The sequence below is a fragment of the Prunus persica genome, chromosome G1, assembly GCF_000346465.2.
Source record: "Prunus persica cultivar Lovell chromosome G1, Prunus_persica_NCBIv2, whole genome shotgun sequence".
NCBI lineage: Eukaryota > Viridiplantae > Streptophyta > Magnoliopsida > Rosales > Rosaceae > Prunus > Prunus persica.
Window position 1 is genome coordinate 12,143,606 of NC_034009.1, and position 25,507 is coordinate 12,169,112.

At 38.2% G+C, this 25,507-nt stretch overlaps 1 protein-coding gene across 1 annotated transcript; it reads right to left on the minus strand.

Annotated features, from left to right (window-relative positions):
• LOC109950771 (uncharacterized mitochondrial protein AtMg00810-like) lies at positions 4,881 to 5,825 on the minus strand. The gene has a single exon (XM_020570880.1). It carries the CDS (start codon positions 5,823 to 5,825, stop codon positions 4,881 to 4,883), a length of 945 nt encoding a protein of 314 aa, XP_020426469.1.

Consider the following 25,507-nt stretch of genomic DNA (forward strand, 5'->3'; position numbering starts at 1 on the left):
GAGACAGATGGAATTTAACATTTCTCCAAAATTATCATCTTTCCTATTCTTTTCCAAGTGAAAGCCAACAAAGGGCAAGGAAGAAAAGGATTCCCCCAAATATTTTCTTGATAGTGATTGCTTCTTTGTGAATTATAAAGTTTATTTATTTATTAAATAATTCAACACTATCTAGTGACCAGTGTGTTTATGTACGATCCATATGCTACACGAGTCTTGCATTCAAAATAGAACAATTAAAGAGAGAAAAAAAAAGAAGAAAAAGACATGCATCAGCACACCCCCTTTGAAATTTCTAAGAAGTGGAATTATTAGATTGCACCTATTTCTATATTATGCTGACCACATATTATATATATATATATATATGGGGGACATGTTTCGATGTACCAGATAACCTTATTAAAAAAATATTCTCTTATCGTGAAAATATATATAAATTTTTTCGTGTTAAATTAAATATACTGCACCGATTAAATTAATTCTTAAACAACTATTTGACAAGAGAACATTACTCTCAACTAGAAAATCGAAAGCTATGTATTATTCTAAATCCGATCAAGATGGAAGATTCATGCTATATGGACCAAGAGGAAAGACTCCATGTTGCATGCATCAATCATTATGCTTGGGGAAAACAGAAAAGGAAAAAAAATTAGTGTCTGCAGGCGACAGAATCTGATGGGCATATTTTCCTATGGGGATTTGAAATAAGGGGGAGGTGTGAGTCCCACCCAATATGACGCTTAGTCAATCTTGTGTTCAAATATAGTCATAATAATGCCTCATCATGCCTGCTACAAATATTGTCAACAATATCATGTTTTTCGGTTTAAAATTTGCAACTTACCCACCAAACAATTTCATTGGTATTGTTTTTCCATCTCAATTACAACCTTTGAAATTTGAAAGAATCTCAAGGTACGGCCTTTTCATTACTTTTTAAATTATTTTTCTCTCTCTTTGAATATTTCCAGCTTGGTATTTGTACGTTGGGTGTGTTTAACATTATTATGTTCCTGAGGGCCGTGACTTTGCATCAAATTAGGGTTGGTAATGGGTTGTGTTGTGTTAGGATTATATACGTGTCAAGAATGCTCAACTTAAATTCGATCTGTTTAATAAAAGTATCATTTAAGGGTTGACCGCTAATTTTTTGTAAGAGTTTCGAGTCATGTCGGGTTAACTCGCTAAGTGGTAGCAAATAAAAAAATTCTAAATTTTGATAATTTAATAAAATAATTGCTTTTTTTTTAAATATATAAAATAGTGATTGTATTTTGTCTCTCTCTCTCTCTATGTGTGAAGATTGAGAAAAAAGAAATAACAAAGAAAACGAAGAAGAAACAAACTAATGGGTTGGCGGATTACATAGGTAATTTAGCGGATTGACGGATTACATAGGTATTTTAACGGGTTGATGGATTGATCCAAAATTCACTCATTTATAAACAGGTTAACGCCAAATTGACTCAAAAATGACTTAAAAATTTAATCATACAGATTAACCTGCTAATTTTCTATACAGATTTCAAGTCGTGTATCGAATCGTATAAAAAAAATTCACCCCTACATCAAACCCAAAAGGCCATGCAGCTGTGCATATTGTCTATGGCCACTTCACTAATTGTACGGACATTTTAAGCAGACATGTTTAAAAGCTTGCTAGCTAGCTAGCTCCTTTGAAAAGGAAGGAAGTGATCCTCCACTAAGTTACCCTTTTGTTTGTCGGCTAGGTGCTTCCCTATGGAACCTTGAAAAAAAAATCTTTCTCTCTCTCTCAAGAGATAAACTTTCTTGCCACGCGGCGAGAAGATAAATGATATGCAAATATGACCTATAATTTTTATTTCAAATTCAAATTTTGTAACACATGTTATGTTTTAACTGGACAATACTTGTCGACACCATAAAAAATGAGATCGAAGGCCAGCTTAGTGTGAGGAGAATGGAAAACCAGCTCAAGCTAATGAGCAAGAACCACTTGCGCGCACACACACAACCCTGAACCATGTGGGAAGACAACAAATGACCTACCCTAAATGCTAAAGGCATGCCTAGGAGTCTAGGACACTACCCTACAAATGTTGCTTTTAGGACTATAGGAGGGGCGATTGTGGCTGTGGGTTTCCCAGTATAGAAATGTAGGGCAGAAAGTTTGATCAATTGGAGGGAAAAGTAAAAAGAAAGCAGCCGGCAATCAAAATTTTTATATATGCATCTGCAGCCATTTGCACGTTGCCTTGTGTTTTATGATTTATGCTGACCAACAGAAATCTGTATAATATTAGCAAAATTGGATCACATTGACATCAAAAGTGAACTGTTTTCAAATAATTTTATCATATAAATCACCGACCTCTTTTTGGTCAAGTGCATGCTACTAAGGCATTCTATATATTTCTTTTTTCTTGGCTACAATTGAAATCAGAGGTCCAAAAGGCCCAAGAGGCCAAGACTATATGCATGAGAGTGATGCTGAGTTGCTGAGCTGACTTGACTTTGGCTTATCTGATAATAGGAACTCCCCCAACCAAAGAAAATCGATCACTAATGCTAATGGGATGATTAAATATAGAAAAGCATATTAGCATAAGAAATCACTAGATGCTATCTATTTACTCTATTGTGTTTTTGCTAAGAGGATGTTCTGTAACGTCATTGTTTCCGCTTTTCTTTTAATAATTTATATTTCAATGACTATTTTGGAGTGCTAATAATAACTCAATTCCTCTCAACCGAAGTTTTCATACCACTTGCCGGCTGGCTTGTCTTGCCTCAAGTAAGTGATTTTCATTTTGGTTTCTTTACTTTTTGCAAATCTCACTTATATATTATTTTATTGAGAAATTAAGATAATTTCCCTCTAAAATATAATTTAATTGGTACTTAATTAAAACATGGAAGACGTGCTTTCACTAATTCCTTAAAAAAAAAAAAAAATATCATGTCTTCTTTCTATTTTTTTCTATGATGTAGTGAAATACATCATTCCTGACCAGAAAATGAAAGCCATCACCCCATAATTAATTCGTAGGAAAGTCAGCATATGAGAATGTATAATTAAGATACAGCCTAAAAGTGAACACAGTAGATTCTCACTCTAAAAAATTTGATGCAAAAAGAATTGTGGATAGCAACCCATTTACTGTGCAAGTAAAATTTGGAGAGAAAAACTCACGGATCCTTCCGTCACCAATGCGATATTCTGGCTCAAAATTTGGAGCCAGTTGTACATTGACTATCCAAACAACTAAACCAGGTCAAATACCATGTACTTTGATCCTCCAATGCTATTAATCCATATCCAAAGGAAAATTAACCATCTAATAATATCTCTCATCCACCTGTTCAATCTTATCCCACTTTAATTTCTAGCTTGAGGACATGTGCTCATAGATGACTCCATCTTAAAGTAAATACTCCCACAAAACCTGAATTTAATAACCTTTTGGTATCATACTTTTTTTTCCGTCTCTTAAGGTCCGTTTGAAATTGCTTTTAAAAAGGATAAAACCAATTTTAATAGCGTTTTAGTAGAAAACTTTATGTGCTTTCGAGTCACAAAAGCGCTTTTTAAAGATGCTCTTCAAAACTCTTATGTACAGACACTTCTAGAAAAACACTTGCTTTTCTACAAAAACAGTCTCAAATGAACCCTTAGTTAGTCCAAAAGCTAGCTTCGTCGACAAGCTAATTGAATGGCAAAGAGAGCATTGCAAGTATGCATCAGAATCTGCGTCTTTTACTCCCAAATTAAATTTGTTGACAGGCGCAGACAGAGAGAGAGAGAGGGCGATAATTTTGCATCAGATTCCATCATAGATTTCTGAGATTTTGTATTGGGAGAGAATCTTTAAGAAAGTAAACGTCATGTCCCTTTGGCTTTAAGTGAAAGCCTAAAGTTAAGCCTTTGATTGTTTTCCCCATAGATTATTTTTAATTAAGACTTTATTGAGAAAGACAAGAGAATCCAGTTCATGGCTTACACAAGCAAGTAAACAAAGCACACTCGCACACCCACCTTTTTGACCCATGTTATGATGTTAGTGCCACACCTTTCCCTTCCATTTTTTTAAATTAATAACTTAATAAATTAGTATTTCCTTCTTAAACTTCATTGTAATTAAATAAGTAATGAAAGCCTACGTAATCCATGCAGACATGTCATGCAAGTAATGGCCATTAATTTAATTTAATTACAAAGTTAACAGCCAACATCCAGCCCACGAAAAATTTTTTAGAACGCGCAGTGCATCGTCGCAGTCGAAGGTTGGCCTTCAAAGATTGTGATATTTTTTTCACTGGCACTTCCACTACCTATGTATGATAGTGATAATAATCATTAAATAATGGTAATCACATGAATGCAGATATTATTGCGTAATTTTAGATTACCAAAGTTCAGCTAGAGTTTCTGCATTTGGAGTAAGTACATCCCTTGTTGTGACGAGTGAACCGACTTGTTTGTTTGTTGGATCTTGGTTTGGAATTTTCAATTTAAATTCCTTGATTTGTGGGACTGATTTATGATTTTATTTCATTTGAGTCAATTAATTTAATTTAGCTTTTAATTAAGTTAAAATTCTTCGTTTAAGAAAATTGATTCAAGGTTGCCATATGCACTTAGCCACTAAGAGAGAGAGAGAGAGGAAAAAAAACGCATTAAATGAAAGAATATGGAATTCTGTAGTTTGTATTGATATCAATGAGACTGTAATGTACAAGCTTTATACAGATTGCAAATGCTATTCTAAGTAAATAGGAAATCCATTCCAAGTAAGTCAATCACAATAGCTGTGATGGACTCAATCTTAGCTAATTACTGGGATTGTGCTAATCACAATAGTTGACCAATTTCTTTCTTTTAACACTCCCCCTCAAGTTGGAGTGTGAATGTCTATTACACCCAACTTGCCAAGATGGGATTGGAACAAGGGTGTAGGCAACGGCTTAGTGAAAATATCAGCAACTTGATGTTTTGTTTGCACATGAGTTGTCTGGATTTCTCCATTTTGAATTCTCTCACGAACAGTATGGCAATCCAATTTGATGTGCTTGGTCCGTTCATGATAAACTGGGTTGGCTGCAATGTAGAGTGCTGCATTGTTGTCACAAAGTAAGGTGGCTGGTTGGTGATGTTTCACTTGTAGGTCCTGTAAGAGGTATCGCAACCAAGTAAGTTCACAAGTGGTGGCTGGCATGGAGCGGTACTCAGCTTCTGCAGACGACCTTGAGATAGTAACCTGCTTCTTGATTTTCCATGATATGAGTGACTTGCCAAGAAAGATACAGTATCCAGTAATTGAGCGCCTTGTAAAAGGACATCGTGCCCAGTCCGCATCACAATATGAAGTCAAGTGAAGTGGCCCATTCAAAGAGAATAATAACCCTTGGCCAGGAGCTCCTTTAAGGTAATGAAAGAGCCGACGTGCTGTGTCAAAATGGTGCTTTCGGGGCTCATGCATAGACTGACTGAGTGTATTTACTGCATATGTGATTTCTGGTCTTGTTATTGTCAGATAGATTAATCTTCCAATAAGTCTTCGATAACGAGTAGGGTCTTTTAGAGGGTCACTCCCTGTAGGCATGAGGGCAACATTGGCTTCCATAGGAATTTTTTTAGGCTTAGCACCAAGTAAGCCTGCATCTTCCAAGATATCTAGTGTATACTTCCGTTGACAAAAAGAAATGCCAGACTTGGACCGTGCAATTTCAACTCCAAGGAAGTACTTTAAAGGTCCAAGCTCTTTGATTTTGAAACAGGTGCCAAGAAAATGTTTAAGGTCTCGTAAGGCATCATCATCATTTTCAGTGATTATCATATCATCAACATATAACAATATAACAGTGAAAGATTTACCATGTGTTTGTGTAAACATAGAATAATCTGCTTGGATTCAAAGAAACCAATATTCTGTATAGCAGATGAAAACTTACGAAACCAGCTTCGAGACGCCTGTTTGAGACCATATAAGGATTTTTGAAGACGACACACAGTGTGCTCCCCCTATCATCGATACCTCGACGGTGGAAGCATGTAGACTTCTTCATGAAGGTTGCCATGAAGAAAAGCATTGTGCACGTCCATCTGATGAAGTGGCCAATTGCGGACAGATGCAATAGTTAGAAGATAGCGGACAGTGATAAGCTTAGCAACATGAGCAAATGTCTCAATATAATCAATGCCTTCATGTTGGGTGAATCCTTTGGCGACCAAGCGAGCTTTGTATCTCTCAATGGAACCGTTAGAATTGTACTTGATTTTGAAAACCCATTTGCATCCAATCGGACGATGACCAATGGAACTAAGGACCAAGTGTTGTTCTTCTCCAGAGCTGTAATTTCAGAATTCATGGCCTCAACCCAGTGTGGGTTATATCGTGCCTCCTCATAGGTGTTGGGTTCAACCAATTGAGAGATATTGTTGACAAAAATTCTATGATGCTCAAAAAAATTGGAGTGAGATACATACCGAGTGATGAGGTAGCGAGTGCCATGATTGGGGAAGGAGCGCCAGGAGCAAGCAGGGCAGCATGGTGAGCTTGGTAATCTTTGAAGTGGGAAGAAGTTTGGTAGGGCGGGTGGATTTGCGAATAGGTGGGGGGTGGGCGTCGATGGAAGGTTAGGAGGGAAGAGTAGGAAGATGTGGTGTGTGATGTGTGGAGACGACGTTGAGGTGTCAAGCGATGAAGGAGGGGCGTCATCTAATGCCACGGGAGAGGGATGTGAGGAGGTAGTTGGAGAATCAGAGATGGTGAGGTCTGGGGTTACCTGGGTTTGCAGATCATGGCTAGATGGGGTTCTGGTAGAGATAATAGGTCATGGGATAGAGTGCGTAAGACAATAGTGTCATCTTGATTTTCGGACGGGGATGTAGAAAATGGGAATATATTTTCGTGAAAAACCACATCTCGAGAGGAGAGAAATTTTTGTGTACTAAGATCATAAAGACGATAACCCTTTTGACCAAGTGGATAACCAAAGAAGACACATCGATGAGCCCATGCATCAAACTTGTGTTTGGGAAGAAGATTGGTAGCATAACACAAACAACCAAAAACCCGTAAATTAGAATAATTGGGAGATTTGTTGTGCAAGAGTTCATATGGGGATTTATGTTTGAGTAAGGGTGTGGGGAGGCGATTTATGAGATAGCATACAGTTTGTAAACTTTCCCCTAAAAAACGTAAGGGAATGTTGGCCTGGAAACGGAGTGCCCTACCCACATTTAAAAGATATCGATGTTTTTGCTCAACTATGCCATTTTGTTGAGGTGTATATGGACATGAGTGTTAGAAAATGGTACCTTTGTCTCTAAAAAAGGATTGGAGAGACAAAAATTCACTCCAATTAAACACAAGGTTTTGACAGGAAGATTGAATTGGGTTTGGACCCAAGAGAAAAATGATTTTATCACCCCTTGTGTTTTCGATTTAAAATTTAAGAGATGGATCCATGTAAATCGGGTAAAATCATCCACAATAGTTAGAAAATATCGTGCACCAGTATGAGTGTGAATTTTGTGTGGCCCCCAAATGTCACAATGAATTAAATCAAAAGGTGCATTAGATGACATTGAAGTAGATGGAGAAAAAAATAAGCGAGTTTGCTTTGCTAAAGGACAAATATCACAAACATGATTTGGATCACAGACAACTTCTGGAATTTTATTGGAATGGAACTGAGTAGGTGCATTGGATGGGTGCCCCAGACGTTGGTGCCAAAGATGGGAGGTGTGGTGAACATGATGAGCTAAATGTGGATTTTGGGTAGCATTGAGGTAGTAGACCCCATTAAAATGCTTGCCCATGCCAATCGTCCTCCCTTTGTTCACGTCCTTCACAATACAAAATTTATCAAAGAAAATCACAACACACTTCAATCCTCTTGTCAATTTGCTCACATATAATAAGTTCACATTGAATTGTGGGACATGAAGAACACCATCAAGAGTTAAGGCTTCAGACAATTTAATGGACCCAATATTTTTGATTTCTGCTTTTCCTCCATTGGGTAAACCAACAAAATCATGTTGAGTATTGATTGTGTTGTGTGTAGGTGCAAAACATGAAATATGATCTGAGGCTCCACTGTCCATTATCCAATATATATTTGAATGTGGGTCATGCTGTGAAAGATTGCAGGTGGATGTAACAATACCCGTTGCATTTGCAAGTGGAAAATTACCGGGTCGGTTGTGTAAAAAGGCGATCAATTGATTGTATTCTTCGGTAGTGAAAGTTGGGCTTTCTTTGGATTTGTTGTCATGCTCTGGAATTGGATCCTTTTCGGCAGTATAGGCAACATGCCTTTTGTTTTTGAGCTTGGCATTCTTGCCATGCAATTTGTGGCCCACAGGAAAACCATTGAGATAATAACAATTTTCAATTGTGTGAGTGTCTCCATCGTAATAGGAACACTTCAGAGACCTCCTTGAGTAGGAGTCGTGCTTGTCATCCCTGGCACCAGGGGGTTTTGCCGCTGCTGAGTTGCCGGAGCTTGTGCCGCCCTTGGTGGTTGTATAGCGACCTGTTTGCATAGCATGGGATCCAATTTGACAGTTTGCCACGTCCATCTGCCGCTCGTGTTGGAGGATCAAGCCATGAACGCGGCTTGTGTCGGGGATCAGCAACATCATCAGAATAGCCCCACGCACAGTTGAATAAGGTTCGTTAAGACCCATTAAAAATGGCATAACTCTCTCATTCTCTTCTCTTGAGGCACGTGTTTTGGAACCCTCGCAATTGCAGATGATGGGTTCATGATAGGAATCTAATTCATCCCATAGGGTCTTAAGTTTGGTGTAATATTCCGAAATCGTAAGGTGCCCTTGTCGATGTTCGGCGATTTCTTGGCGGATTTGGTAAATCTTGGAATCGTTGCTCTGTGAGAACCAGTCCTTAAGATCATTCACACCATGGATGCGCTGGTGCAATAAAGCACACTGCTTGCAATATCGGGATGTAGTGATTGCAGAATCCACGATAACACCATGTCGTTGCATCTCTGCCAAATGGAAAATTTGGCATCGGTGCTTGCTGGGGTTTGATGGTTCCATCAATGAATCCTAGTTTGTTTTTAGCACTCAAGGCAATTCGAATTGAACGGCTCCATTGACCATAATTATGGCATTCGAGAGGCTTGGAAACGAGAACAAGGCCAGGTGAGTCTGAATGGTGTAGGGTGAGTGGATCGGATATGGTGATTTTAGATTCGGATGATTTTTTGTCACCCATGTTGGTGATCTGTATTGGTTGGTTGTTTGTAGTGGCGGAAGACGTTTGGGCAGAGTCACCAATATTGGTGCTCTGATACCATGAAAGAATATGGAATTCTGTAGTTTGTATTCATATCAATGAGACTGTAATGTACAAGCTTTATACAGATTGCAAATGCTATTCTAAGTAAATAGGAAATCCATTCTAAGTAAGTCAATCACAATAGCTGTGATGGACTCAATCTTAGCTAATTAATGGGATTATGCTAATCACAATAGTTGACCAATTTCTTTCTTTTAATATTAAATGCTTGAGAGATTGGCTAGCCATAGCTACTATTGCTTCCTTGATGCATATTCAAGCTACAATCAAATTGCCATAGCCCCAAAAGATGAACGGAAGATGCCATTCACATGTCCATTTGGCACTTTTGCTTATAGCAGGAGGATGCCTTTTGGTCTTTGCAATGACCCAGCCACCTTCCAAAGGTGCATGATGAGTATTTTCTCCGACATGATACCTGGATCTCGTTAAATCCTCGGTGTTCTTTAGCTTTTTGTGGGAAAGAGTTTATCCAAATGAATATTGTATTGTCATAAGCAATGAAATATCGATAATATTGATGAAATATTGAGGATATTATCATTTTTTTTCAAGGTATAGGATATTTTGGAACATATCCATACACATATGTATAAGTATCGATAATATCGAAAAATATCAACGTCGATAATTTCTCTCACACTTCAGCAACATTTGGCCAAAATATTGTTATAATATCTATAATATCGACATGATGAAGACAATGAAAAATGTGAAGAGTTATTTACACTAACACCCCTTAGTTTTCTTGTGTTTTCACGAAACCCCATCAAGTCTCAAAAATTACACAAACACCCTTTGAGGAGGTTTCAATTTGTTTTCACAAAACCCTTTTCGTTGATTGTTTGTCCAAAAATTGATGATTTCATTGAAATATATATATATATATATATGCAAATGACAAAACTAACCTCAATGAAGCATATGCAATCTAATCCCAAAAGCTAACTTTGTCATTAGGGGAATTTTTTTGTATAAAATCAATGAAAATGAGTTTTGTGAAAACAATTTAAAACCTCATGGGGTGTTCTTGTAATTTCTACAAACCTCAAGGAGTTTTGAAAAAAAGTCGAAAACCTTAGGGGGTGTTAGTATAAATAACACAAATTTGAACTTTATAAGAACTCTATGTGATACTAAGTCACTCGTGTATCTTACCATGCAATATTAATGTATAAAGTGTAAAATATTGTAGTAAATCATTATAAATAAATGATTATGGTGTGTTTAATCTTCTTTCATTAATTACTACATATTTTCTACACTCGCAATGTTTGTCATCTCGCTATATAATCAACTTAGTTAAACACTCGATCTACTTAATAAATATTCACCAAAGTTTCAAGAAATTTTTTCAAGTTTTTCTTACAATTTCCGTGGTTTTTATTCAATTTTTATCGATGCGATAATTTTTCGATATTTCCATCAAAATTTCCGTGTTTTTGGACTACTGATATTTCCGAAACCATCAATATTTTAGACCTTGGTCATGAGCCATGTGTAATTTCCTAAGACCCACAACTTGCACGAGTCAACTTTGACTAATCAAGTGGTCAAACTTTACATTATTGACTACCAAAATTTTGATGTCTACGAACTCATTATCCCAAAAACAAAAAAAAAAACAAAAAAAAAATCATAACAGGTTTACAAATTATCATTAAACAACAAGTACATGGAGCTATAGAGTATCAAACAACCAACGCCAAAGTTGACATTGTGCAATGGAAATATATTCGAGCCATGGTCAAAAGGAAAGCAACCTTTAGATAGGGAAGGGCAAGTTTGTTGAAGAAAGTGAGCGAACTCACCACATCAAGCAATGTGATTGCCTTTCTACCACAATTACATGGGAAGGCCACACAACTGGCTCATCATTGTCTAGCCCATAGACAATGGCAAAAGCACTCGCACAACATAAGACATGAGCTCACTCACTTCCTTCGAAAAACATCCCGTCCTTGTTTCGAAGTTGGATTCTTTGCATTATCATTCAAATATGTAAACAATATTCACCTTCTTCCAAGTTATGGTTGATTATACCCACATCATGGCTTTATATAGAACAAGAGAAGAGCCATTTTGGTTTTTAAATTGGTAGAAAATCTATAGTTGCATATTCTAGGATTACGGTTCCTATTAGTAAGAGAATTAATTTTGATTCTCGCTACGGCGCGCAACCCGTTATTATTGAATGCTAGGTGTTGAAAATATATAAAGATTTAAGATTTAATTATATGAATTTTCCAATGATCCTTAAACTTATACCCAAGTTTCATTTTAGTTGTCCAACTTTCGCATGTGTTCCAATTTAGTCATTTCGTAACATTTTTTGTTGATTTTTAGAGGGTACAGGTACAGTTATATCCAACCTATACATAATCCACATTACAGACTCAAAATTTTGCACAAATTGCCGAGAAATTCATGGAGCCGAACCTTGGCCGGCTTCGGCATGCAGCTGCTACTAGTACTAAGAAATAGGCAAGGGAAAGCGCAAGACCATTCACCAAACCCCATTAAATGACACATATCATAAGGGACAATTGGATTCCATGAACCAACATTCTTCAACCCAAAACAACTTCTAAACCTTCATCTGCTAAGAAATCGAAGCAAACAGATGACAAAGGTATGAGAATTTTATACCTCAAGATTTAAATACAAAAGTAGAGTCGTCGTCCATATTTTTTTTGGTGCTTTGTGACTAAAACCAATAAATATAAACAAGTTCTTTGAGTTTATTTAAAGAACTAAAAATATATATTCATAGAAGAATTTCGAGCATCCTATATCTTTTTAACTCAAAATGTGTTATGATTTGAAAGCTATTGTTACAAGCTTTAAAATCCCATAATCTTGTTGAAACACAATTTTAACAAGTCAAAACTGAGCTTGAATATCATAAATCTGGCATTAAAAATCCAGATTTTCTAACAGTGTCAAATGAAAATCGGAATGAACTATAAGGATGAAAATGAAAACTTGCACATGTATTATTCTGTCATCCTTGTCCTCTCTGTTGAAATGTAAATTGGCTAGCTAATTTCTTGTTAGTTAGTAATTTACTTAGTCTGCTTTTCTTTTTAGCTTCATTAAGCATTATGTTAGTTAAGTGACTTGAGCTCATATGCCAAGTGTAAGGTGTAAAGCAGTCAGTTAGTTTCCAACGGCTCTTAGCCTTTGTACTGCCATGTGTCACATTCACATTGGCTCTTGTAATAGAATTGTGGTGATTGGCTGATGTAATGAGAGAATGAGAATGAATATAAAAGGCGTGATCTCTGCATTTTGGTTCTGCAGATCATACCAGAGAACTTTCCTATTTTTCTCTGTTTTCTCTTCTGAGCTCACTCTTCCCTGTACCTTTCTAGCTCCCTCAGTAATCCAAAACTTCAACATGGTATCAGCAGCGAAGGTTGGATCTGGATAGTGGGCGTTGAAGCTGTGTAAGCTGAGCTTGGAAAATCCAATGAAAAATTTCCGACTCAGTTCATCGATTCCAGTCTCAAATGACTGGGTCAGGTGGTAGTGATCTTCGGGCTCCAATATTCAATGGTGATAACTATGAATTTTGGAAGATCCGAATGAGAACTATTTTTAAGTCGCATGGAATCTGGGATCTAGTTGAAAGGGGTCTTGGGATTTTAGAATCAAAAGGGAAGAAGGTTGATGAAGAAGGGTCATCAGAGTCAGAGAAGGTGTCTTTGTTAATGAAGGATTCTAAGGCACTTGGTATTATCCAAGGAGCTGTCTCAGATGACATTTTCCCCAGAATCTCAAATGAAGAAACCTCAAAAGGTGCTTGGGATGTTTTACATCAAGAGTTTCATAGTGATAAGCAAGTGAGATCTATTAAGCTACAGGGTCTGCGTCGAGATTTTGAATACACAAGAATGAAGGATGATGAAACCTTGTCTGTGTATCTCACTCGTTTGCTTGAGTTGGTGAATCAAATGAAGGGATATGGGGAAGATCTATCCAAAGGAAAGTTAGTTCAAAAACTTCTTATAAGCCTGACTAAAGAGTTTGGTTTGCTCAACGGCTTGATAGACATGCTGAGAGCACCACTGAGAAAGCCTTCAGCAGCATGAGCATAAACCAAAAAGGATCTCAGTCAAATTCTAGCTTTGGTAATAACAAATCAAAGACGAATTGGAAATCGACGGGTAAGAAATGGGATTCAAAATCTCAAAATAATGTCAACCAAGGAGGAAAGCATGAACAAGGCGAAAAATCAGAACAAGCTAAGGGAAAATGCAAGCATTGTGATAAACTACACTATGGAGAGTGTTGGTTTAAACGGAAGCCAAAATGCTATGGTTGCAATTGATTTGGGCACTGCATTAAGGACTGTGATCAAGCAAACAAGGCTGGAAAAGTAGCAAATATTGCTAATCAGGTAACTGAACCTGCAACAATGTTTTATGCATGTCATTCTACTACTATTGGAAAGAATATGAATATGTGGTATGTTGACAGTGCATGTAGTAATCATATGACCTCACATGAGTCTTTGCTTGTGAACATTGATAAAAATGTGAAATGTAGAGTCAAAATGGGTACTGGTGATTTGGTACAGTCAACTGGCAAAGGCACTTTGGTCATAGAAATGTAGGGTGTCACTAGATATGTAAGATCCCACATTAACCAACAGAGAGGGGGTGATGTGCCTTATATGTGCACACTCGCATCCATTTAGAACGAGGCCTTTTGGGAGCTCACTGGCTTCGAAGTCGTAGGAACTCTGAAGTTAAGCGAGTTGGGGGCCAGAGCAATCCCAGGATGGGTGACCCACTGGGAAGTTGCTCGTGAGTTCCCAGAAATAAAACCGTGAGGGCAGAGAGGGGGGCCCAAAACGGACAAAATCGTGCTACGGCGGAGCCAATCCCGGGGTGTGACAATTTGGTATCAGAGCCACTCTGTCGTGTGGTGCGAGTGTGCTGACGAGGACGTCGGGCCCTTAAGGGGGTGGATTGTAAGATCCCACATCAACCAACGGAGAGGGGGTGATGTGCCTTATATGTGCACACCCGCATCCATCTAGCACGAGGCCTTTTGGGAGCTCACTGGCTTCGAAGTCGTAGGAACTCTGAAGTTAAGCGAGTTGGGGGCCAGAGCAATCCCAGGATGGGTGACCCACTGGGAAGTTGCTCGTGAGTTCCCAGAAATAAAACCGTGAGGGCAGAGAGGGGGGCCCAAAACGGACAAAATCGTGCTACGGCGGAGCCAATCCCGGGGTGTGACAATTTGGTATCAGAGCCACTCTGTCGTGTGGTGCGAGTGTGCTGACGAGGACGTCGGGCCCTTAAGGGGGGTGGATTGTAAGATCCCACATCAACCAACGGAGAGGGGGTGATGTGCCTTATATGTGCACACCCGCATCCATCTAGCACGAGGCCTTTTGGGAGCTCACTGGCTTCGAAGTCGTAGGAACTCTGAAGTTAAGCGAGTTGGGGGCTAGAGCAATCCCATGATGGATGACCCACTGGGAAGTTGCTCGTGAGCTCCCAGAAACAAAACCGTGAGGGCAGAGAGGGGGGCCCAAAGCAGACAATATCGTGCTACAGCGGAGTTGATCCCAGGATGTGACAAGATACATTAAGGAAGTTATGATTGTCCCTGGTTTGGATGAAAACCTATTAAGTGTAGGTCAAATGGTAGAACATGGATATTGGCTTGTCTTTGGTGATAATGTGGTTGATATTTATGGGGATAGGCAGATGCATGATTTGATTGCAAGTGTACCAATGAAGGGAAATAGATGTTTTCCTTTAAGCCTAGAATATGTCAAACCTTCTATGGCTAATAAAGTAACAGTTGAGGAGTCATCTTGGCTTTGGCATAAGAGGTATGGACATCTAAACTATACTAGTTTGATGCTCCTGCAAGACAAAGAAATGGTGCAAGGTCTGCCTAGATTACAAGTCACAAAGCATGTGTGCTCTGGCTGTGCTACAGGAAAAGGTCACAGAGAACCTTTTGACAAGGAGAAAGTTTGGAGAGCATCACAGCCCTTAGAACTGATACACTCTGACATCTGTGGTCCAATGTAGACTATCACTCTTAGAGGGAATAGATACTTTCTCACCTTCATTGATGACCACACTAGAATGTGTTGGGTGTTTTTCTTACAGCATAAGTCTCAAGCATTCAACATATTGAAAAGGTTCAAAAACATGGTTGAGCTGCAAAGTGGTTATCAAATTAAGAAGTTAAGAAGTGATAGAGGTGGAGAATATACATCATTGGAATTTTCAAAGCTTTGTGAAGAGATGAGATTAGAAAGGCAACTGACTATAGCTTACTCTCTGCAACAGAATGGAGTTGCAGAGAGAAAGAATCGTACTGTGATGGAAATGGCAAGAACAATGATGCATGAGAAGAAAATTCCTTTGAAATTTTGGGCAGAAGCTGTCAATACAACTGTATATCTGCAAAATAGAAGTCCAACAAGTGCTCTGGATAATACAACTCCATTTGAGAAGTTTAGTGGAAGGAAACCAGGTGTCAAACACTTGAGAATCTTTGGCTCTCTATGCTACATTCACATCCCTTCACAGAAAAGGCACAAACTATAGGAAACTGGTGAGAAGGGAGTATTTGTAGGCTATGGAATTTGTGAAAAAGGATATAGAGTACTCAATTTGAGAACTCAAAAGATTGAACTGTCTATGAGTGTTATTTTTGATGAGAAAGCCATGTGGGATTGGGAATCAAATGAGGCAGTACAAGTGGAGGTTACAATTCCTTGGAATGATAATAAAAGCTCAATGACATTTGAGTTTGATTCAGAAGCAAGTGACTCACCTCAGTCTGTGCAATCTCCTCTAAGAACACAAGCTGTTAGTGACCTGCAAGCAACTATGAATTTAGTTCCACCTGTTTCACTAGTTTCAACTTCTGAAACTTATGACCATACTCCAAGGAAATGGAAAAGTTTGGATGAAGTGTATGCTCAATGCAAGATGAGCATCATTAAACTTGAAAACTTTAGTGAAGCAGTTAAGGATGAAGCCTGGAAAAGGGCTATGACAGAAGAAATGTTGATGATAGAGAAGGATTCAACTTGGGAGTTAGTTGATAGACCAAGCAACAAACCAATTGTTGGAGTGAAGTGGGTCTACAAAACCAAGCTAAACCTTGATGGCTTCATTCAAAAGCACAAAGCAAGGCTTGTAGCCAAAGGTTACACACAAAAACCAGGGGTTGATTTCAATGAAACCTTTGCACCCGTGGCAAGGTTAGACACTATTAGAACACTCATTGCACTGGCTGCATAGAAAGGTTGGAAGCTGTGGCAATTGGATGTAAAATCAGCATTTTTGAATGGTGTACTTGAAGAGGAAGTATATGTGGATCAACCGGATGGTTTTGTGGTTGAAGAGGCTGAAGATAAAGTGTATAGATTAAGAAAGGCTCTTTATGGTCTAAAACAAGCACCAAGGGCCTGGTATAGTGAGATTGATACATATCTCATTCACTGTGGTTTTTATAGAAGCTCAAGTGAAGCAACTCTATATGTGAGAAACAAAGAAGGAATTGGTGTCTTGATAGTATCAATCTATGTAGATGATATTGTATACACAGGGAGTAGTACAAGAATGATGGAAGAGTTTAAAACAGAGATGATGTCCAAGTATGAAATGTCAGATTTTGGATTACTTCACCACTTTCTTGGAATGGGGATAACTCAAACTGAAGGGAGTATTTTTATACATCATAAAAAGTATGCCTTTACTCTCTTGGATAAATTTGGCCTTAAGGATTGCAAATCAGTGAGCACTCCATTGGTTGCCACTGATAAATTGCAAAGAGAGGATGGAAGTGAAGCTGCAGATGAAAGTTTGTACAGGAAAATTGTTGGAAGCTTGCTATATCTAACTGCAACCAGACCAGATATTATGTTCTCAGCTAGTCTGCTTGCAAGGTTCATGCACAGTCCTTCTAAGCTGCACTATGGAGCTGCTAAAAGAGTTCTAAGGTACATGCAAGGCACAATTGATTATGGAATTGAGTATGTGACTGGAAAATCTGCATTTTTAGTAGGATATTGTGACAGTGACTGGAGTGGATCTGAGGAAGATATGAAAAGTACTTATGGATTTGCATTTTCATTTGGAAGTGGTGCTTTTTTGTGGGCATCAGTCAAACAACATAGTGTGGCTCTTTCAACAGCAGAAGCAGAGTATGTGAGTGCAGCAGAAGCAACATCACAAGCCATTTGGCTCAAGTTTGTTCTTGAAGATTTTGGGGAAGAGCAGACTACTGCAACAACTGTGTTTTGTGACAACACTCCAGCCATAGCCATGTCTAAAAATCCTGTTTTTCACCAAAGAAGTAAGCATATTCGTAGGAAGTTTCATTTTATCAGAGATGCAATTCAAAATGGTTAAATTGATTTGGTTTACTGCAAAGGTGAAGAACAAATAGCTGACATCTTTATCAAGGCTCTTCCCAAGGACAGATTTAGTTATTTGAGAAGTCTACTTGGTGTGAAATCAGCTAACACTTTAGAAGGGAGTGTTGAAATGTAAATTGACTAGCTAATTTCTTGTTAGTTAGTAATTTACTTAGTCTGCTTTTCTTTCTAGCTTCGTTAAGCATTATGTTAGTTAAGTGACTTGAGCTCATAGGCCAAGTGCAAGGTGTAAAGCAGTCAGTTGGAAGCTCTTGTAATAGAATTGTGGTGATTGGCTGATGTAATGAGAGAATGAGAATGAATACAAAAGGTGTGATCTCTGCATTTTGGTTATGCATATCATACCAGAGAACTTTCCTATTTTTCTCTGTTTTCTCTTCTGAGCTCACTCTTCCTGTACCTTTCTAGCTCCCTCGGTAATCCAAAACTTCATCACTCTCACCTCTGGTATGGATGTTGTTATTGCTAAAATATAAAAATTATGAGAGAATATTTGTTTGTGGAAATTTTCTGTGTATTCTTCTCCTTGTAGGAGGTCATATTTATAATGAAACGAAACCTGAATGGGCAAGTAAATAATAAATTCCTAAATCTATTTACAGTAGGAAATCAGAAATTAAAGTAAATCAATTACAATTATAATAAGAATTCTTGGTGTGTAAGGAAAGTAAGTCAATATCCACAAGTCACGCCAACACTCCCCCTCACGTTGGTGCATAGATGTCGCCAATGCCCAACTGATCCAGTGAATTGTGGAATGCTTTACTGGAAATCGCCTTTGTCAAAATATCCGCCAATTGATCCTCGGATTTCACAAAAGGAAACTGAAACACTTTAGCCTCAAGCTTCTGTTTGATGAAGTATCGATCCACCTCAACATGTTTAGTACGATCATGCTGAACCGGATTCTGTGCAATGGCTATAGCAGCCTTGTTGTCACAAAAGAGATTCATTGTGGATGTAGGTTTATACCCGAGTTCAATAAGCAACTTTCTTAACCAAAGAAGTTCACAAATCCCTTTAGTCATGCCTCTGAACTCGGCTTCTGCACTGGATAAAGCTACTACATTCTGTTTCTTGCTCCTCCATGTCACCAAATTACCTCCCACGAATGTGAAGTAACCCGATGTGGATTTTCTATCTGTTACATTACCTGCCCAATCTGCATCTGAATAACCATCAATATTTAGATGACCATGCTTTGAGAACATAAGTCCTTTTCCAGGTGCAGACTTCAAATATCTAAGTATCCGAAGAACTGCATTCATGTGGTCTTCACTTGGAGAGTGCATAAATTGACTGACAACGCTCACCGCATAAGCAATGTCTGGTCGAGTATGTGACAAATAGATCAATCTTCCCACTAACCTTTAGTATCTTTCTTTGTTAGTTGGAACTTGATCCGGATATTCTCCAAGATGATGATTCTGAACAATAGGAGTGTCCGCAGGTTTACAATCTAGCATTCCTGTGTCTGTCAACAAGTCTAAGACATATTTCCTTTGAGAGAGAAATATGCCTTGCTGCGATCGAGCCACCTCAATTCCCAAGAAATACTTGAGTCCACCTAGATCCTTCATCTCAAACTCCGTAGCTAAATAGTCTTGTAGCTGTGATATTTCCTGTTTATCATTCCCAGTAATAATCATATCATCAACATAGATGATTAATGCTGTTACCTTCCCTTTTTGATGTTTCAAGAATAGAGTATGATCTGAGTTGCACTGTTTGAAACCATTGTTCTTCATTGCCATGGTGAACCGTCCAAACCATGCACGTGGTGACTGTTTCAATCCATACAATGCTTTTCGTAACCTGCAAACTGTTCCAGGCTGAGTAGTATTATATCCAGGAGGAATGTCCATGTACACCTCCTCCGTGAGTTCGCCATGTAGAAAAGCATTCTTTACATCAAACTGGTGTAGTGGCCAATCCAAATTAGCTGCAATGGACAATAAGACTCTGACGGTGTTCAACTTTGCAACTGGTGCAAAAGTTTCTTCATAGTCTATACCATAGGTCTGTGTGTACCCTTTTGCCACAAGTCTTGCCTTGTATCGCTCGATAGATCCATCTGCATTGTGTTTTATAGTAAACACCCATCTACATCCGATAGTCTTTTTTCCTCGTGGTATAGTCTCCAATGTCCAAGTCTGATTTTTCTCAAGAGCTTTCATCTCCTCTTTTATAGCTTGGACCCACTTAGGATCTTTCAATGCTTCAGAGACCTTGGTTGGAATATAGATAGCAGACAACTGATGCACAAAAGCCTTGAGTGGTTCAGACAGCTTCTCAGTGGATACATGATTTGCAATTGGATACTTGGATGTCTTGCCAATATCCGGTGAATAACGGTTTGGTAGCTTCCCACGATTTTGCCTAAAAGGTAATTGATATCCAATAGTTTTATCATCTAAATGCACAAGTCTAGTAGGAGTGGTTACCTCAAGGATATTCTCAGGAGATTGGTTTGTTGGTACTGTTGAGTTAGAAGGGGGGTCTTCATCTTGTTGTTCTGTATTGTCTGTAGGTGTGGGACTCGGATCAGAAATATCTTTGCATGGATCAGGTGGGTCAGGCAATTGATCGCTATGAATGGGCGATTGGTCACTTTTCAACAGAGAGTAATCTCGTGCTCCAGAGATATATATTTATATCTATTCATTCATTCTTGTTTCTCGGTGTGAACTTTGTTTTAGTTTGTCACTTGTTTCACTCGTGGTTGACTAAAAGATCTTCTCTACAATTGGTGTTTCTCAAGTATGGTGTCCTGTGACTCGCTTGTCAAGTTGGGCCTGCGAAATATCTCTGCCCAACTTGAGGGGGAGTGTTGGCGAGTCCTTATTTCATTAGAATTTTGGTTACTTACCAATTATATTTTGTCCTATTGTAATAGAGATTATTTTATTTAGTGTTATGGGGGTTGATGATTTTTTCAACCCTCATAGAGGTAGCACCACCGACTCATTCTCTCATTCTCCACCAACCATCGTTGAGTTGAGTGCCCAGATGGCTCTGCTCCTACAGATGCAGACTTTTATCCCGAAGATCCTTTTTTGACGACCCCGACCCCGACTCCGACTATGACGACAACGACCCCGACCCCGACTCCGAAGACGACCCCGACCTAGACTCCGAAGACGACCTCGACCCCGACCCCGACCCCAACTCCGAAGACGACCCCGACCCCCACTCCGATGATGACCCTAACCCCGAATTTGGCTATGATTCAGATCCTGATCCCGATTTCAACTCTGACTCCGGCCTCGACTCAGGCTCATATTCCGATCCCAATTCCTACTCAACTGTATCCTATGCATCTTCCGCTGCACAGATTATGACTTCTCGACTAACGACCCCGACACATGGACCAGATTGCGCATTTTGTGAAATCCGAGGATCAATTGGCGGATATTTTGACAAATGCGATTTTCAGTAAAGCATTCCACAATTCACTAGATCAGTTGGGCATTGGCGACATCTATGCACCAACGTGAGGGGGAGTGTTGGCGTGACTTGTGGATATTGACTTACTTTCCTTACACACCAAGAATTCCTATTATAATTGTAATTGATTTACTTTAATTCCTGATTTCCTACTGCAAATAGATTTAGAAATTTATTATTTACTTCCCATTCAGGTTTCGTTGTATTATAAATATGACCTCCTACAAGGAGAAGAATACACAGAAAATTCCCACAAACAAATATTTTCTCATAGTTTTAATATTTTAGCATGGTATCAGAGCCAGGTTCGATCTAGGGACCTGTACTTGTGTTCTTCTTGAAATTTAAGTGCTCTTCTCTCCCCTTGAGAGGGGGGGAGGGGGAGTGAAAGGACCTATCCCAATTACCTTGACATATTTTCATGAAGATGTTGCTTATTTCTTGACTCCGACGACCCCTTCTCTTCAAGGGGAGAGGAAGATTGAAGAGAAGTTGTGTCTGAGTGAATTAGCTAAAGTTTATATGGAAGAATTTATTGTTGCCACTGCCGTGCTCATGGGGTTTCGGTGTTCTGCCTTACCTATTGCCGTGCTCACAGGGTTTCTGTGTTCTGCTTTACCTACTGCCGCGCTCACAGGGTTTCTGTGTTCTGCCTTATCTACAGCCGTGCTCACAGGATTTCTGTGTTTTGCTATGTGCCCTATTTTTTAGGGTTTGCTCTTGTGTTTCCGCTGTGAACTTTGTTTTAGTTTGTCACTTGTTTCACTCGTGGTTGACTAAAAGATCTTCTCTACAATTGTTACTTCTCAAGTATGGTGTTCTGTGACTCGCTTGTCAAGTTGAGCGTGCGAAATATCTTTGCCCAACTTGAGGGGATGTGTTGGCGAGTCCTTATTTAGTTTGAAACTAGAGTCAGCAATTCCAAGATCGCCGCTCTGATACCATGCTAAAATATAAAAATTATGAGAGAATATTTGTTTGTGGGAATTTTCTGTGTATTCTTCTCCTTGTAGGAGGTCATATTTATAATACAACGAAACCTGAATGGGTAAGTAAATAATAAATTCCTAAATCTATTTACAGTAGGAAATCAGGAATTAAAGTAAATCAATTACAATTATAATAGGAATTCTTGGTGTGTAAGGAAAGTAAGTCAATATCCACAAGTCACGCCAACAGTTATTAGAATTACAGGTTACATTATTTTACTCATTTTCAGACAACTGATTTGTGCCATAAAATTTCTGGTTCTTCTTTTTTTTTTTTTATAGAGTTTTTGGGATGCATAGGTACTGTAACTTTGCAGTATGTTGCTACTTTACGAGAACAGGTAGAACAACTAGCTGAGGAGAGAACTCCAGAAGGCTTACCAAGGTTGGTATGTGTTTTATTTTTTCCCCTTGATTGACTTCAACTTCTATTTATTCAATAATTTGATGCATACCAATATGCTTCCTTTGTTCTACTTTACAAATCAATCCAAAGGTTCTGGTAGGCATGGTGGACATACTTAACATTCCAAACACTGTGTTTAGAGACATTTTTTTGGAGGGAAAGAGTTTATCCAAATGAATATTGTATTGTCATAAGTCATTCTCTCTATCTTTAGCCATGCGTGATGTTTTGAGTTATGAACTGTTTGCTCTTTTATTTGTAATGTTGAGCCATGCGTGATGCTTCTATATACAGAGTTTCAAAGGCTATTTTGAGTGACTATTCAAAGAAGATTGAAGCCATTGCTTCCAAATTAGCTGCGCTGCCGATGCGTTCATATGATCTAGTAATTTGCTTTTCGTTGAATTGTCTATTTCATGCTTAACAAAATACTGAAAATTTATCCTTTAGTGCATCGGTACATGTAATTTGTCGTGTCAGTTTATGTCATCATCTTTAATACATGGATAATGTTCTCTTGCTAGATTTCTAACATGTTATATGGCAGATTGTGAATCTCCTATTATCTCAGTCCAGATTAACAGTCTGCCAGTAGAATATTTCCATATGATATATGCATATATTATAAAGCTGTGTTTTCTTTGGCAAACTCCCAGCCTGTATTATAAAGCTGACTGGGTGAATGATGATTTATCATTCTTATTCTTGCTTTTCAGGGAAGTTCAGTTCTTGATAAATGCTTACATTCCCTTCATTCTCCATATTAATTATTGCGTTTGATTAAATAAGTATTTGAAGAGTTTGGCGGCTATACTATTTAAATATATACATTCGAATTTAAAAATTATTACATAATCTTTAAATATATTAAAATATTAAAAGTATAGCCGCGCGGCTATACGCTTAAAAAAATTCGAATTCAAGAGGTATAGCCGTGCGGCTATACGCCTTAATATATATAATATAAAAACGTATAGCCCCGCGGCTATACTCTCTAAGTGTAATAAAATATTAAAAAGTATAGCCGCCGGGCTATACGCTTTGAATATATTCGAATTAAAAAGTATAGCCGCACGGCCATACAGTTTTTTTTCGTACTTTCCTCGATTTCTCCTATTCAACTGGAGTAACTAGATCTAGACTGGATGAAATTGAAAACGGGAGTGCTAGGATGTTGGTCATAATCTAACAAATTGATGTACAATTATATATACATGCTTTCCATATGAAGTTGCTTTTTCCTTATAAACCAAAAAAATAACGTGATTCTTGTACAAATGGAAATGAAAATCAAAAGAATGGAAGAAGTTGAAGAATAAGATGATCAGCTTATAGCAATCAGGCCTAGGAAAAGAAGCATATGCTGCTGAGTATCTTTCATTACATCTCTGAAAAAGTTAGAACACATTACATGTTCTTATATAAGTTGTTGACCAGTGCTATTCATGATGGTAATCAAACAGAAGATATTTTACATGAAACTGCAGCAGCAAAGATTGAATCTACATAAAACATACACCAGGACTCAAATCAACCTAAAACCTTTATCATCAAACGTGTGACAATTAAGGAAAACTGTTCCAAAAAGAAAAGCAACATCTTGGGTTACTTCAAAAACTGATCATTGTTATAAATGCTTACTCTCTGGTGAGTCTTAGATGTAAATTCATAGCTGATGGAATGGAATGACATATCTGTGGATCTCATAACTAGGTTACGGCTTGTGTGCAGATACTCGATTCTACAGAGAAGGCTGTTGAAAGTTGCTTGGCAAGCACCGGTCACGCCACTACACGCGACAGATATATATACTCGAAGACGTCCAAAACTACGTGTTTCACATGGCTTGTAATGTTTGTAAGGACGTGTGTATTCGTCATGGTTGTACTTTTAATTCGGGTTACTTAAGGGTATGTTGAGTTAGGAAATGGGAGATTCTCCTCCCGTAATTGCTATGTATAATTTGCAATGTTGAACAGTGACATAATTTATCATGGATGTGTTCTCAAAAAACAGGTTAAGAAAAACTATCACTTTCCTCATTCCCGTGATGTAGAAGAAAACCTCCGATCCATTTATGAAGGAAGTTGGTGACCCCAAGTACGAAGATCCGCACTCCCAGGGACCCCAAATTTCTTGGAAAGTTGGGGGCGGCGCGCCTCGTCCAATTGCTTCAGATTTTACCAAACAAATTGTCGATCCCCGGAACCAAATTCGGACCATGCATAATACTAGATGAGCATTCTTTCAGTGCAGATTAGCTTTAGAGTAGGATAACAATGCAACGGACAAGGAAAAATGTAGACATTACTTTTTAGAAAATTGTATCCATAAAATTTTCAAGTTCACAGAGCAATGATATATTTCTCCTCAAATTGAAATCATACGGTTGAGAACATCTGATCTATCAAGGAAATCATAAAAGCCTATCCAGAGCCGTAGTTTTTAAAACTCAGAAAACCAAAATTAACTTTGAGAACTTGCATCAACTCATGGAAACAGAAATTAAAATGGCACGTTTCATTCATTGTCAAATTGATTAGGAGTTCATTTGAAAGTGATTTTGGATATGCAATCAATTTTCCATTTAAACACTTGAATTGAAGTGGAAAAGCATATGGAAGTGTTTATCCCACGCTTAAAATCACTTAACTGATTATATTGAGAATGCATGTGGAAAGTACTTCTCCCTATAAGTGATTTTGACCCTCCTCCCATAATCACTTCCAAACATGCCCTATATCAAGCCTCTTGCCTCATTCAATAGAGGCATTACATAACTAGCCATGTAATGAGAGAGATATACACCCGATGATAGTACAGTTTTTCTCCATTTGCAGACAATTGTGATACCATCCATGGTTCAGCAGTATGTTCAAAAAATTACTTATTTTAAAGAGACTAGTAAACTAAATATTTA